The sequence below is a fragment of the Callorhinchus milii genome, unplaced genomic scaffold (assembly GCF_018977255.1).
Source record: "Callorhinchus milii isolate IMCB2004 unplaced genomic scaffold, IMCB_Cmil_1.0 Scaffold5, whole genome shotgun sequence".
In the NCBI taxonomy this organism is placed as follows: Eukaryota; Metazoa; Chordata; class Chondrichthyes; order Chimaeriformes; family Callorhinchidae; genus Callorhinchus; species Callorhinchus milii.
The window spans coordinates 2697180-2711628 of NW_024704746.1; the positions used below are offsets into that span (position 1 = coordinate 2697180).

The following is a 14449-nucleotide window of genomic DNA, read 5'->3' on the forward strand; positions in this document are numbered from 1 at the left end:
CGAGATAAACCATTTAATGGCCGCACTCGCCCCTCATCCTTCCCCCCCTCTCCTCCCACCTCTGCCCTCGCCTGGAGAGTGCGTCGTTTTCCCCCCACATGCACATCTCACTGCGCTTTCGGACCTGCTCACTCTCTCTCTTTCTCTCTCTCTCCCTGGAGGGACACATCCTGTTTACCTAATTCTGGGGAGTATAAGGTACAGGTTGGCAAGAGCCAAGGCTTGGGGGTGGGGGGAGCCAAGAGCGTGCGTTGGGGGTATCTGCTGGAGTCCAACCGGCTAAAACCTCTTGGCTTTGCCATCGATATCGCTGTCTGCGTTGTTCTTTCAGAAGGAGAGTGTCCGATCGGGGATGTCCTGGGCGCAGTGGATGTGGAGTGAGTCCTTTTGGTTTTACGTCTGATTTCATTCGATGAACTTAACCCTTCCTCACGCTCAACAAACCCGCTTCCAAAATACGCCTTTATTTCCCAAACCCCTAACCAAAGGCCTTCCTCTGGGCCCCAACTCAACGGATTGTGTGATTCCATTGAAATTTTCAAGACTGAGGTGGGTAGATGTTTGTCAAGTTAGGGTATCAAGGGTTACGGGGCAAAGGAGGGCAATTGGGGTTGAGGTACAGATTAATCACGATCTGATAGAATGGTGGAACAGGCTCGAGGGTCTGAATGGCCTTGACTTTAACACAGTAAAAGAGTCTTATCTTTACCAGTCGTAGAATTGCACCCGAGTACCTGTCACTTAGATGTCTTTGCAAAAGTCGTATTAATCACCTCCTAACTCAGAACGCTGCCCTCCTACCCTCCGTTACCCCCCCCCCCCCGTCACTAACCAGCCCCCCGGATTTGGTAAACATCACACCCTCCCTCGTTCTGATCTAGGACCGTCTTCAAAGGCGCGAAGGTGTTCGCGAAACTCTTCAAAAAGGGGAGAAAAGTGGCCAAAATGAAAAAGGCCAAATCACAGCCGGATCTCAGGTATTGATTGTTATTATTTACTTACGGTGAGACTGTGTGTGGGGGTGGGGGGGGGGGGGTGTCGCGCACCCTCTCTGTCTCTTCCCCCCTCTCCCCATCACACACCCTGCTTATTCTCTCTCTCTCCCACGCAATCTCTCTCTCTCTCTCTCTCTCTCGCGCGCTCTGTCTCTCTCAGGCTTTCGTGTTCGCTCTCTTTCGCGCTCTCCGGTTACGGGTCGTTAGACCATATAATAAAGTGTTTATCTCTGACCCTGACTCACTCCTCTATTTGACACCTCCACAGCCCCGCTCCAGGAACCTCCACCTCTCCCGGTGAGTACCGGCCAGATTGCGATTGAGAGAGAGAGACTACGTTTTAAAGAGCAGAAAGCTCCATTTCCCTTTCCCCCTCCCCGCCTTCACCATCCCCTTCCCTCCTTTCCCTTTCTCCCTTTCCCCTCCCCTTAGCGCGCTCACCTCGCAAGCGGGAGGACCTGGGTTCGGTTCCCGGGCAGAGCGAAACCTTAGGCAAGTTTCCTTACTCCACACGCCTCCTGTTTACCCAACAGTAAGTAGGAACCCGGTTGTTAGTTCAAAAAAAAATGTGGTCACTCAATCCATGGCTGTTTGTGGGACGCTGCTGTGCGCATTCGGCTGCCGCGTTTCACCCACAAAATACACAGTCACTCCACTTTACACTATATCCTGTGAAGCGCTTTAAGACGACTCGAAGACGTGATAAGGCACTGTGTCAAATACAAGGATTATTATTACACTAAACCTATTCTTTTTCCCCTTCAGAGAGCGATGATCTGTACGAGATGGTGGACGGTCAGACCGAGTTGGGGAAGAGTGGGTTAGTGACCGAGCTTTCGCTTGACCTCTGCTGACCAGCTAGTTAATGCCCTGTCCTGAGCTGCGCTCTCCAGTTGACTTGGGTCCTGGCCCACGATCCCCCAAATTAGGACCCTGCCAACAACCCCATCCCCTTATCTCCATCAACTCTATTCCACCGGCTGCTTTGGCTGTTAGTCTGGGGGTAATTATTCCTTAAAAAAAATAATAATAAACTGGTCACTTCAATCCACGACTGTTTGTGGAACACTGCTGTTTTGCGCACAAAGTATAGTCACTCCACTTTAAGGTATATCCTGTGAAGCGCTTTGAGACGTCTTGAAGACGTGATAAGGCGCCATATCAAAGGCAAGGATTATTATTATTATTAATAGTGGTGTATTTTACCTCTCTAATTGCAGTAAGAAGAAATCACAGGAAAAGGAGGTGAAGAAGAAGAAAAAGGGGTAGGAGAAGCTGCTTTTTATTGACCTTCCTCTTTGACCGTGCCTCCGCTCAGCTGCTCTCTCTCTCTCTCTCCCTCTCTCTCCCCGGCTCGGCGTCAGGCTCCGCCATTGCTAAGCGCTTCGAGACTCTGCCCTGCGTGACATCACTCCCGCTCCGGCCTCGGGCCAGAAGATTGTGGGGTCAAGACCCATGTCGGAAATTTGAGCTCACGTTCCAGGCTGAGGGGGGAATGGGATGGGGTGGGGGGGCGGGGGTTCCTTGTCGGGGAGTCAGACACAGTAAGATCGGTCGCTGGCTGTTCGCGGGACTTCACTGCGCACAAATTGGCTGTCGCATTCGCCTGCAGAACGCACAGTCACTACACTCTACAGTAAAATCCCATGAAGCGCTTTGAGATGTCCTCCCTGTGTGAAAGTCAATGGATCAAATATTCGGGGGATTGTCAGCCAGGAAACCGGGAGAGAGAGAGAGAAAGACTCCCTCCTCTTTTCGAATAGCGCTGTGGGATCTTTAACGTCCACCTGAACAGGGCACCAACAGGCCCTCAGTTCCACCTACTGTCATGGTGATAATTATTAATAATAAATTGAAAATAGACCTTTTCAATCCAATTCAGTCCATCTTACATTAAATCGTATTATTTATTATTTCCCGTGCAGGTTTACACTGTCAAATCTGGGTAAGAAGCATATTTTTTTCTCTCTCCTGCAAGATTTCGATGCTGAGATGTATTTGCTTTTGTAAAGGATTTTTATTTCAATGGGAAACACGGTGCTCTCGACGCCTAACATGAGAGAGGGAGAGAGAGAAAAAAAGAATTCTGTTTGTCGTTCTTTTGCTCTCTCTGCTTGTTCTCTCTCTTTCTCTCTTGCTTTCTTTCACGCACTCTCTCTTTCTCACACACTCTCTCTCTCTCTCTCACCCTCACTGTCTTTCTCTTTTCTTTCTTCAGAAAGTGCTGCTGGTGTTGCGGGCAAGGTGGCCGGACGTCTCAGGTAATTAAGGCTCGTTTGTCTGTCTTTAATCCGACCAACTGAGGGACTGGCTGGCAGCGGGTTCGAATGCCGAGCTGTGTCGAGTTAGCTGATCTCAGCCGTGTGGGGGGGGGGGGGGGGGGGGGGAGGGCAGCAAAAAGGTCTCAGCTCCCCTCGATTAAGGGTGGGGTGTGGGGTGGCACCGGGGAGGGAGGTGAAAATCAGCCAGGGTCACTGCTCCCAGACCCTCTACACCGCCCTCTACTGTGTGTGGGGGTGGGGGGGTGTGAGTGGGTGCACATTGGACGAGTGTGGGTGGGTGTGGGTAGAGGTCAGGCGAGGCATATGTCACCCTCTACAGATGAGTGACTCAACAACAACAAATTACACTTGTCTCGCGCCCTTCACGTCAGAGAGACATCCCAGGCGCGAGACAGTCAGGGTTTTTTTGGACCCGATTTGGGAGTTGGGATCAGGAGGGGTGGAGGGTGGGGGGGTGGTGGTGGGGGGGCGGCCAAAGGCACGTTTGGAGAGGAAGGATTTTCGATGGGACTTGAAGGGGCCAAGAGAGAGGGTGAGGCACAGGGATTGCGGGATAGAGTCCTACAGAGAGGGGGTAGAGATGCTAAATGCCCGACCGCCAATGGTGGTTGACATCTCACCGCCGACAGCTGATGGATGGACAATGGGCAGTTGGAATTCAGAAAAATAATTAGCCGAACACAAACGTCGACAACAACGTCTCCGTTCATTAGACTTTGTCATTTTTTTTCTCTCCTTTGCTCCTGAAACCAAAGCGGGTTTGCATCAGAGGAGGGGGGAGAGGGGGAAGGAGAGGAGGAGGAGGAAGAGGAGGAGGAAGAAGAGGAGGAAGAGGAGGGAGAAGAGGGGGAAGGTAAGGTGCTGAGAGATTGAGATGTCCCGAGATAAACCGATTAATGGATGAGAATTCCACCCCCACTGACCGCCCTCCTCACTTTGTTCAGCTGGGTGTCTGACACGTGCGGAAACCCATCAGCATTCTTATAATAATAATAATCCTTGCATTTGATGTAGCACATTATCAGGTCTTTGAGATGTCTCAAAGCGGTTCACAGAATATACTGTAAAGTGTAGTGACTATATATTTTGTGGCCGAAACACGGCAGCCAATTGCGCACAGCGGCGTCCCACAATCAGTCGTGGATTCAGTGACCAAAGTATTATTTTTTATTACTATTATTTAAAAAAAACATTCAGGGGTATTATTACCCCGGGTTCCTACTTACCGCTAGGTAAACAGAGGCGTGTGGGGTAAGGAAACTTGACTAGCGTTTCGACCTGCTCGGGAATCGAACCCGAATCCTCTCACTTGCGAATTCCAGGCATCCCACCTACACGTGGAAATCCCAGATTGTTGGAATGGAAATGCAGGTCGGCAAGTGGGGTGGGGGCTGGGGTGGGGGGTGGGGAGCCCAGTGTGTGCGCTGGGGGGTAACTGCTAGATTCTAACCGGCTAAAACCTCGTGGCTTTGCTGTCTGCGTTGTTCTTTCAGAAGGAGAGTTACCGTTCGGGGAGGACCTGGGCGGAGTGGATGCGGAGTGAGTCCTTTTCGTTTTACATCTGTTTTCATACATCTATTTCCCAAAACCTCCGATGAGCTGGAACTCAACAGGCTGCTTGGCTCCAGAGTGAGAGGATTGGCCTCTAATCGTGGAATGTGTGGTTCTACAGTACGGGATGAGAGATAAAACTCCAGAGAAACTGTTATTTGAACGAGAGGTGGACACTGAGGTGTAAGAGCATGAGAATTTGCTGGTGAAAGAATACCATCTGGTTTACCTGCCACCATCCCGGCTGTCGCTTGGCATGTCTTGTCCTAAACTATACACTATATCGAGAGATATTATTTTCTATCAGAAATCTATCTAAATATTTCTTGAAACAATCCACAGTTTCTGCTTCCACCGTCTGTCTCCGTCGGGCTCACAGAAATAATGTTTCCACAGATTTGTTCTGAGTTTAACCCCCCCCCCCCCACTTCAATTGTAGACTGTGTCCTCTGGTTCTAGATAAAATATATGAAGGGATATAAAACACACAGGATCAAAAGACCTGACCAGGTCCAACAACTGGTGGAACAGGCTTGATGGGCTGAATGGGCTCTTGTTCACTCGTGTCAGCCGTCTAAGGTGACACTCCAATGCCGGGGTGGTGTTGAATTGTCCCAGGTGCCGTCCTCCGGATGAGATGTTAAATCGAGGTCCTGTCTACCTGTTCAGGTGGATGTTAAAGATCCTGTGGAGCTATTCGAAAAGAGAAGGGAGTTTCTCTCTCCCGGTGTCCTGGCCAACAATCCACCAGGATAAAATTGGTTGCTCACTCCATGGCTGTTTGTGGGACGTTGCAGTGGGCAATTGTGCTGCCACGTTTCATCCACAAAATACACAGTCATTACACTCCCTCTCTACCCACAAAGGGATGCGCTTAATCCCAGGGAGTGTCAGTGCGGGTTGGTGGGAGCTGAGGTTTGGGGTCAGGGGGTGGGAGGGTAAATGCTAGAGGTGAGCTCCCCTACTCTCCGTTACTCCCTCACTAACCGGCCCCCTTCCTCGTTCTGATCTAGAGCCGTCTTCAAAGGTGTGAAGGTGTTCACGAAACTCTTCAAAAAGGGAAGAAAAATGGCCAAAATGCGAAACTCCAAATCACAGTCGGATGTCAGGTATTTATTTTTATTATTTATTTACATTGAGAGCTCGGCTTCTCTCTCTGTCCTCCTCTCCTCTCCCTACACCCTGCTCTCTCTCTCTCGTTTGCTCTCTCTCTCTCTCTCTCTCTCATTCGCTCACTCTCGCTTTCGGCCTTTCTCTCTCTCTCTCGGTCTCTCTCACGCTTAAAAATTTGTAAATATTGACCAAAAAGTATTGATTATTTTTCTTTCCTCCTCCTCCTCCTTCCCCCCCTGCCCGCTCCCCTTCCAGGCACGATGAGAGCACTGAAGGTGAGTTATAGCATTTTCTGTTCTGTTGTCGCTTTCCAGGCGTAATAATCACTTCTAAGTAAATAGTAATAATAATAATTTGGCCACTCAATCCACGAATGTTGGCGCTGCGGATTGAGGGAACCTGATGGGTACTTAAAGAGGAAAAATTTGCAGGGCTGTGGGGTAGGAGTGGGGGCGTGGGATTAGTTGGCAGCTCTTTCAAAGAGCCGGCACAGGCTTCTGCGCTGAAGGATTCCATGTTTGTGGGACGCTGTTGGGCACAAATGGCTGCCGTGTTTCGCCCACAAATATACCGTCAATTAACTTTACAAGTGTATCCTGTGAAGCGCTTTGAGGTGTCTCAACGACGTGATTAGGTGCTATATCAAATACAATATAGCTGTTATTAATTAATATTATTACCATTGTTAAGATTATTCATATTATTAATGCTATTAAGATTATTATTAATATTATTCTCTCTGCTTAATCCAGCAGACAACTGCAATGTGGATAACACATCAGAGAACCTCACTGGGTGAGTCACACACATAGGACACCTGCTGACCCCATAATAATACAACGTTAATTTAATTTTATTATTATTAATAATATTTTCATAAGTCAAATGCTCACGACACAAAAGGCGCTGTGTAAACTTATGTTATATTTTGCGACTCCATGGGAGCACTTGGATTTAATGAGTCTTTTGTTCTTCTTCTTTAGCAAAAATGATAGAACAAAGGGGAAAGGGAAGAAGGAAAAGGAGAACAAAGAGGAGAGAAAGAAAGCGCTGAACGAGGAAAAGTTTCGGAAGAGATTCAAGGTGAGTCTCAACATCATTGTGATACAATCATGTACCAGACATCGCTGGGTATACCCAGACCTCCTGCCACCAACACCCACAGAGAACAGGAGTAGGCCATTGAGCCCCTCAAGCCTGTTCCGCCATTCAATAAGATCATGTATGTCAACTCAAATTACCCGCCTTTGCCCCGTATCCCTTGATACCCTGACCTAAAACCAATCTATCCCCAACCTCAGTCTTGAAAACGTGAATGGATCCAGCCATAATCCACAGCCTTTTTGGGGAGAGAGTTCCAGATTTCCACTACCCTGTGGGTGAAAAACTGCCTCCTGATTTCACTCCTAAATGACCTGGCTCTAAGTTTAAGATGATGCCCCCTCGTTCTGGATTCCCCCACCGGAGGAAATAGTTTCTCTGTAGCTACCCTTCATTAACACCTCAATCAGATCACCTCAACCTTCTGAGGGAATACGGACCAAGTTGGAACTCTAACCAAGACACCCTCCGACTCTCTGGTTCCCTCACCTCACCTGTTTTAAGATTGACATCTTTGCCCATGCTTTCAGCCCCCTCCCCCCCTTGTCTCCCTTGCCTCCCCACACCCCCCCCAGCCCCCCACACCCCCACACCCCTCCCTCAATTTCGGGTGATGGTGAAGTGCATTGGGAACCACCTCTGATGCTGGGTAAAGTCGGTTTATCTCTCACCTTTCGCTGCAGTACACAAAACCCATCTCGGTAGAGAACACAGCCGTAGTCGTCAACGACTTTACACCCAAGAAAGGCTCTGATTACCTGTGTGTAAAGACCGGAGACAAGCTGGACGTGATCGATGTCTCAGGGGATAAGGGAGACATCATCTGTCGCGACGTCGAGGGGAAATGTGAGTTGTTTGAGATGACAATTTCAGCCATTGACCCCACTCCCCCACAACCCCACTCCCCTCCCCCCTCTGAAACTCTGCCCCTCCAATTCGCCCCCTCCCTTGCCTCCTTCAAGACCCGTCTCAAGATCTTCCCCTTCGGTCACCCTCCTACCCCCACCCTCCACCCCTCTCATCGCCATCCCCCAGCTCGGTTGCAAACCCTTCACTGTCCAGCGCCTTGGGACGTCCTCTCAACGTGAAAGGTGTTGTGTAATTGTCAGTTGTTGTTGTTGTTACCATGCCCCGCCCTGGTCCCCTTCCATCCCCGACCCCTACAAACCCCTCTTCCACTCCAGGACGCACAGTGTGAAGTGCTTTGAGACGTCCTCCCGACGTGAGTGAAAGACGCTGTGTAAATATAAACCGCTCGCATGCCAGGACACAACCGATGTGTGAATGGCTTCTCTGCGCCTCCCCGGCTCCGCCGTTCCAGTTTTGGATGTTTTCATGCTGGGAAAAAGAAGAAAAACATCAGCAATATTTCAGCAGATGTTCCCCCCACTTCCCAGCTAGCCATCTGCTTCTCTGCCCCCATCCTTTGGAACTTTGTCTCGCCCCCTCCCTCGCCTCCTTCAAGGCCTACCTCAAGACCCTCCTCTTCGACCACGCCTTGAGTCAACCTCCTACACCCCACCCTCCCGACCCTCCACCCCTCCTGATCCCAATCCCCAGCTCGGGTCCAAATCCCTGACCGTCTCGCGGTCAGGGATGTCCTCTGAACATGACATTGTTTTGTTGTTGTTGCTGTTATTTACCCTGTGTTTCTTTCTGTGTATTCAGATGGTTATGTGGAAATTCAGCATTTACAATTCTCTGTGAGTACCTTCTGTGTCTGTGAAGTGTGGGTCTGTGTGTTTGTATCTTTGATGCAACACTTCATCAAGCTGTTGAGACTTCTCAAAGCACGTCACAGGATTATTTTTACTGTGACGTGTCAGTGACTACTTGTGGGCAATTTGCCACCCAGCAATTTGACCCACAAACAGTCATGATAGTGACTAACTGACTGACTTTTTATCCGGGGGATTGTTGGCCAGGACACTGGGAAAGAGAAAACCCCTTCTCTTTTTCGAATAGTGTCAGGGAACCTCAGTTTAATGTCTGATCTGCAGGACAACACCTAAGACAATCCAACCCCAATTCCTGACTCGGAGGTTTGAGCCCACAACCTTCTGACTCATAGAATCTTATAGCACCGAAGGAGGCCATTCGGCCCATTGTGCCTGTGCCGGCTCTTTGAAAGAGCTACCGACTAGTCCCACTCCCCCCTCTCTTACCCCAACTAGCCTCACTCCCCCGCTCTTACCCCAACTAGCCCCACTCCCCCGCTCTTACCCCAACTAGCCCCACTCCCCCGCTCTTACCCCAACTAGTCCCACTCCCCCTGCTCTTACCCCAACTAGTCCCACTCCCCCTGCTCTTACCCCAGCTAGTCCCACTCCCCCCGCTCTTACCCCACATCTCTACAGCTGTTTTCAAGTAAATATCCAATTCCCTTTTGAAAGTTGTTACCGAACCTGCTTCCACCAGCTTTTCAAGGCAGTGCGTTCCAGACCATAACAACTCATTGCGTGAAAGAAAAATTCTCCTCCTCGCTCCTCTGGGTCTTTTGCTAATTATCTTACGAGATGAGAGCACCATCAACTGAGCCGGGTTGGCACTGGTTTGATTGATCTGGGCTCAATAGCACCTCTGAATGAATTCCAAACCCTAAACTATGTTCTCTGAGCTCCCTAAAATGTCAGCTAGCAATCCTGAGACTACACTCCCTCGTCTCCTATTCCCCCCACCTTACTGTTGTGCCCCTTCAGAATCTTAAAGGCCTTTATGTCACATCCCCTCTCAGCCATCTCGGTGGAGAAAGCTTCAGTTATACCACACCCTCAGCTGTACCCTCTCTCGGGTTGGAAAGCCTTATTTATTCACGGATTTACTTCTGCTGCAAATTACATTTTTAACTTAATAATAATCCATGCATTTGATATAAATGCTTTATCAAGTCGTTGAGACGTCTCAAAGCGATTCACAGAGTATTGCTGAAAAGTGGATCGAATGTATATTTTGTGGATGAAACTCAGCAGCCAATTGCGCACAGCAGCGTCCCACAAACAGTCGTGGACTGAGTGTCCAAATAAATTTTTTTGATGTATTATTACCCCCGGAAAGCGATATGACTAACAACCAGGTTCCTACTTAATGCGAGGTAAACAGAAGCGTGTGGAGTACTCTCTTTAATATTCTCTTTTTCCCTTTGCATTAGAAAATTAACTAATGGAGATTCTTCACTTTGGAAATGACGAAAGGAACAAGGAGCAACCACTGGGTATTAATTGGCGTTTTACCTCTTCCCACCATCCCCCCTACCCACTGTAATAGAAAAGTTGTGAATGATTTTTGTGTGTAATTTATAACTGCGATTTACTGTACAAATATTGCACTTCACAAATATTGCAGAGTGTGTATGTGTGTGAGTCTGTCATGTGGTGGCTCCACTCAGTACAAGTTCCCCCTCTCCCCCACCTCCGGTGAATCACCCACAACATATGGGGAGAGGGGGGGTAAATGATCAAAGGAGCTCCCCCCACTTGCCTTGTTTGCAATGACTAATAAATCTTGCTGTAATCTTAATGAGTGTTTCATGTAATTCTCTTTGGGGGGGAGGGGAGAGGGCTCCGACTCCAGCGTTATTTTGGTCAGTTGGGTGTCTTGACACATACAGAAACCCATCACCGTGCTTAGGAATGTCCAAACCAAGCTGAGATTTCCATCCATCCCACCGACACATGGAAATCCCAGAGATAGATTGTTGGAATGCGTTCTCTCTCTCTCTCTCTCTCTCCCTGGAGGGACACATCCTGCTTACCTAATTCCAGAAAGTATTAGGCGCAGGTTGGCGAGAGCCAAGGCTTTCAATAAATCCTGCTCCTCTCTGAGACACGTGTGAGCCGTTTACCGGTAGTGATGTGAGACTCAGCAGCTATCGGGAATTCTACCCTTTTGAGAGGAAAGTAAAGGCAATGGAGTCGCTCGCTGCTCAACAGTGTAGTTTATTATTGTCAATAAATATTAAAGTGCAAATGACAACCATGATATCGATCTACATCATGCAGTGCATCACATTTCACAAACAAAAACACACTGTAAGTTCAGCCGGGGAGAGGTGGGGGGGGAGAGAGGAGCGAAACAACAGACAGAACCTCCCGATTGTCCGGCCAATATCATTGAAAATAGTGTCCTGCGTTTTTCAAACCGCTCGAAAATTAGTAAAACCTCTTCATGTCCAAAATGCTCTCTCTCTCTCTTCGCTGTGGATTTAGCTGTGCTGGCTCAGTGCGGGCGGAGGGGGAGGGTGGGCTGAAGCTCCCACTGCACCTTGCTTCACTACTTGCTTTTAAGCACTCCGAGACACCACCCCCTCGTGTGAAGGGCGCTACGTAAACTCAAATGGATGTTGTTGCCTTGAAACTGCAACCAGGGACACATCTCCATTTCCCACCTCACCGCCAGTGATGGGCTCCTTTCTCGACAACAACTTGCATTTGTACAGCGCCTCCCCCCCCCCCCCCCCACGCAGGATAGCGCCCCAGAGCGCTCGGCAGTGGTGGAGCATGACACTGAGCCAAGGGGGAGGTGTGTGGCCGGAGGCACGGTCAAAGAGGAAGGAAAGTCTTTTAAGGCATGAGCTGAAGATGGGGGAAGGAAGGGGCAAAGCGGAGGGAATAGAGGGAGAGGGTTCCAGAGCTCTCAGTGCTAATTCAGGGAACACATATAAAGTGTAGTGACCAGCTTTTTTTTACCCTCAGCTTTAACATAAATGCATTAAGATAAGTTAAGGGGAAGACTCGTGTCCATCAGTCTGGCCATGAATCTGAACATAGCCAGCGCTCACAAACCAGCGTTCAAACCCTCAAACCACAACCACTATTTTTAATTGACGTACAATAATCATAAACCTTGCAAATTTACACAGCACCTTTCACATCGCCTCAAAAGCGAATCACCAGGACATACAGTACTGAAAAGTGTCGTGACTGTGCATGATGGAGAGGTGGGAGGGGGGGGGGGGGCGGGGGGGGGAGAAGTTAGCCAGGAATCCGGGAGATATATTCCATCATCTCATTGCCACCTGTTCAGGTAGACGGAACCTCAGTTTAATGTCTCATCTTTAATGTCAACACCTCCAGTGTTGTGTCCCCACCCCGACCACCTCTCACCCACCCACCCCCACTCCTCATCCAACCCCTATTTCCAGCACTGGCTTGGAGTGTCAGCCTAGTATGTGCTCAAAGTCCCTGAGGCGAGGGTTTGAATCGTAGGAGCGAGTCAGTTGAGACACTTACTGACCTCAGGATGCGAGAGAACAGAACAGTTTACTGCTGCGGAGAGATCCTAATGCAAGCGACTTGGTTTAAATATACTCCTGCGGACATGGGACACTGGGTTTATCGCAGAGGAGTGTTGTGTTCCTGGCACGCGTGATGAGCGAAGGAAGAAAATTCTTACGCACAAACGAACAGGCAAATATTTTTGGGGTGAGAACAGGGAGGGGTGTGGGGGGGGGGGAAATAATGCTTTTCCAATACGGTTACACGCGCACACACACATCAAAACATCTTCAAAACCTCTCTAGTGATTATGTCTTGCCAGTGTTACCTGCATACAAACATGCCTCACAGACAAGATAATAAAGCTTTCACTTGAAAAATAAGTTGACATCTTAAGGCAACTGTAGCAGGCTCTCAGACAGAACTATACAGTGTATATAATTATATGTATTTATATATAAAAATCAGTCCACAGATCATGATACGCAGTAGCTCCAAAGCTGCCGAAACCACCCCAAAGTTGTGCATCCTAGTGAAAGCCATTAGCTCAGTACCAGTTTCAAATCAATCAATGCTCTCCTCTCTCTCTCTCCAAACAAGCACCTCTCTTGACAAACTTGTCCAGGCTGATGATTGTTTGGCTCTATTGCACAGATGGCACATTGGCCCGGGATCGTGAGGGTCTGACTGGCTCGCCACAGGGAAAATAAAAGCCCCCCTTGGCAGAGGGGAGTTCGGAGCTGTTACCAGGGGGGAAATATATCGCACTGAACTGTGGGTTTTTTCCTGCTGCAACGCTCCACTCCTTTTAAATTGGGGCTGGGGAGTTGTGCGCCCTCATACCCCCACCCCCACCATCCACCCCTTTCTCATCATAATAAAAATAATCCTTAATAATAATCTGATGTAGCACCTTTAGCATTCGGAGCACGTCTCAAAGCGCTTCACAGAATGCTACTGTGCATTTTGCAGCCAATTTTGAGCTCAGCGACATCCCACAGACCAGGACGCCAGGAAAAACAACAACAACAACAATCCATTTATTGAGCGCCTTTCACGTCAGGAGGACGTCCCAAGGCGCTGAAACGACACTTTTCGAATAGCTCCATGGGATGTCCACTAGAACAGGTATAGACGGGACCTCAGTTTAACGTTTCATTCAAAGGACTGCGCCTCCAACCATGCACCTGCCCCCCCAGCACTACATTGGAGTGTCAGCTTGAACCCACAATCTTCTGATAAGAAAACCCCAATCTGCTTCAAGATTCCTCTTGATTTAAGCTTAAAATATTGCTAAAGCTTATTCCTCCTGTCGCTTCAACAACAACTTGTACTTATATAGCGCCCTCCCACGCAGGGTGGCGTCTCAGAGCGCTTCTCTCTCTCTCTCTCCCTGAACCTGGGGGGAGAGACAGACATCACGTTTGACATACAAACTCTCGGCATAAAATACCCGTGTGAAAAAACAGCAACATTTCAACATCCTTCATCACCAACAAGAACTACTACACAACAGGTTTCTCCTTGAGGTAATAATAACAATCCTTGCATTTGATATACCGTCTTATCTTCTCTTCAAGACGTCTCAAAGTGCTTCACAGAATATACTGTAAAGTGTAGTGACTGTATACTTTGTGGGCGAAATGCAGCAGCAGCAGTGCCCCACAAACAAGTCGCGGATTGAGTGACCAAATTATTCAAGGGGTCAAAAGTATTTGCTCGATTCATTAAAAAAAAAGCTGGAGAGAAGTCAGTGTGAAGCAGGTGTGTGAGAGGGCAGAGCAGGTCACCAGGTAGGAAGAGAGTAGTGTTTGGAGATGCTACTGCCGCGTCAGTAGATTTTGAGGCAAGGTGCGTTAAATTTGATATTTCAAGTATTTTTTTCATGCGTTCATTACATAATGTAGATAATGTAACCATGTTTTATAACCCTCGCATTTGATACAGCTCCTTATCTCGTCTTCGAGACATCTCAAAGCGCTTCACAGAATATACTGTAAAGTGAATCTTGTACTGAACAGTGGAACCACTGCGACTGAATGAACTTCAGTGAGCAAGCAGCAAATGTATGGAACAGGCTCCCTAGGGAGAACGATGGAAGCAGAAACTGTTGAGTTTTTTCAATGCAAATTAGATAAGATTTCTTTTAGGAAATAATAATACTAATCATTCTTTGCAAATTCCTCGTTAAAAA

General features: G+C 48.5%; 1 protein-coding gene across 1 annotated transcript; it reads left to right on the plus strand.

Moving 5' to 3' along the window:
- The first annotated feature begins 4104 nt into the window (after positions 1-4104).
- On the plus strand, positions 4105-10367 carry fyb2 (FYN binding protein 2). Its single transcript, XM_007903708.2, has 9 exons — positions 4105-4130; positions 4771-4816; positions 5842-5937; positions 6197-6216; positions 6694-6736; positions 6925-7024; positions 7726-7888; positions 8711-8745; positions 10191-10367. Exons 3-9 carry the CDS (start codon positions 5897-5899, stop codon positions 10200-10202), a joined length of 414 nt encoding a protein of 137 aa, XP_007901899.1. The 5' UTR covers positions 4105-4130; positions 4771-4816; positions 5842-5896; the 3' UTR covers positions 10203-10367.
- Positions 10368-14449: the final 4082 nt, after the last annotated feature.

What these genes read in the sequence shown, in the direction of transcription:
- fyb2 (XM_007903708.2), top strand. Translation starts at nt 5,897, where the DNA reads ATGGCCAAAATGCGAAACTCCAAATCACAGTCGGATGTCAG. An exon ending in AAATCACAGTCGGATGTCAG is followed by an intron (nt 5,938 to 6,196) that starts GTATTTATTTTT and finishes CTCCCCTTCCAG; the next exon opens with GCACGATGAGAGCACTGAAG. An exon ending in ACATCAGAGAACCTCACTGG is followed by an intron (nt 6,737 to 6,924) that starts GTGAGTCACACA and finishes CTTCTTCTTTAG; the next exon opens with CAAAAATGATAGAACAAAGG.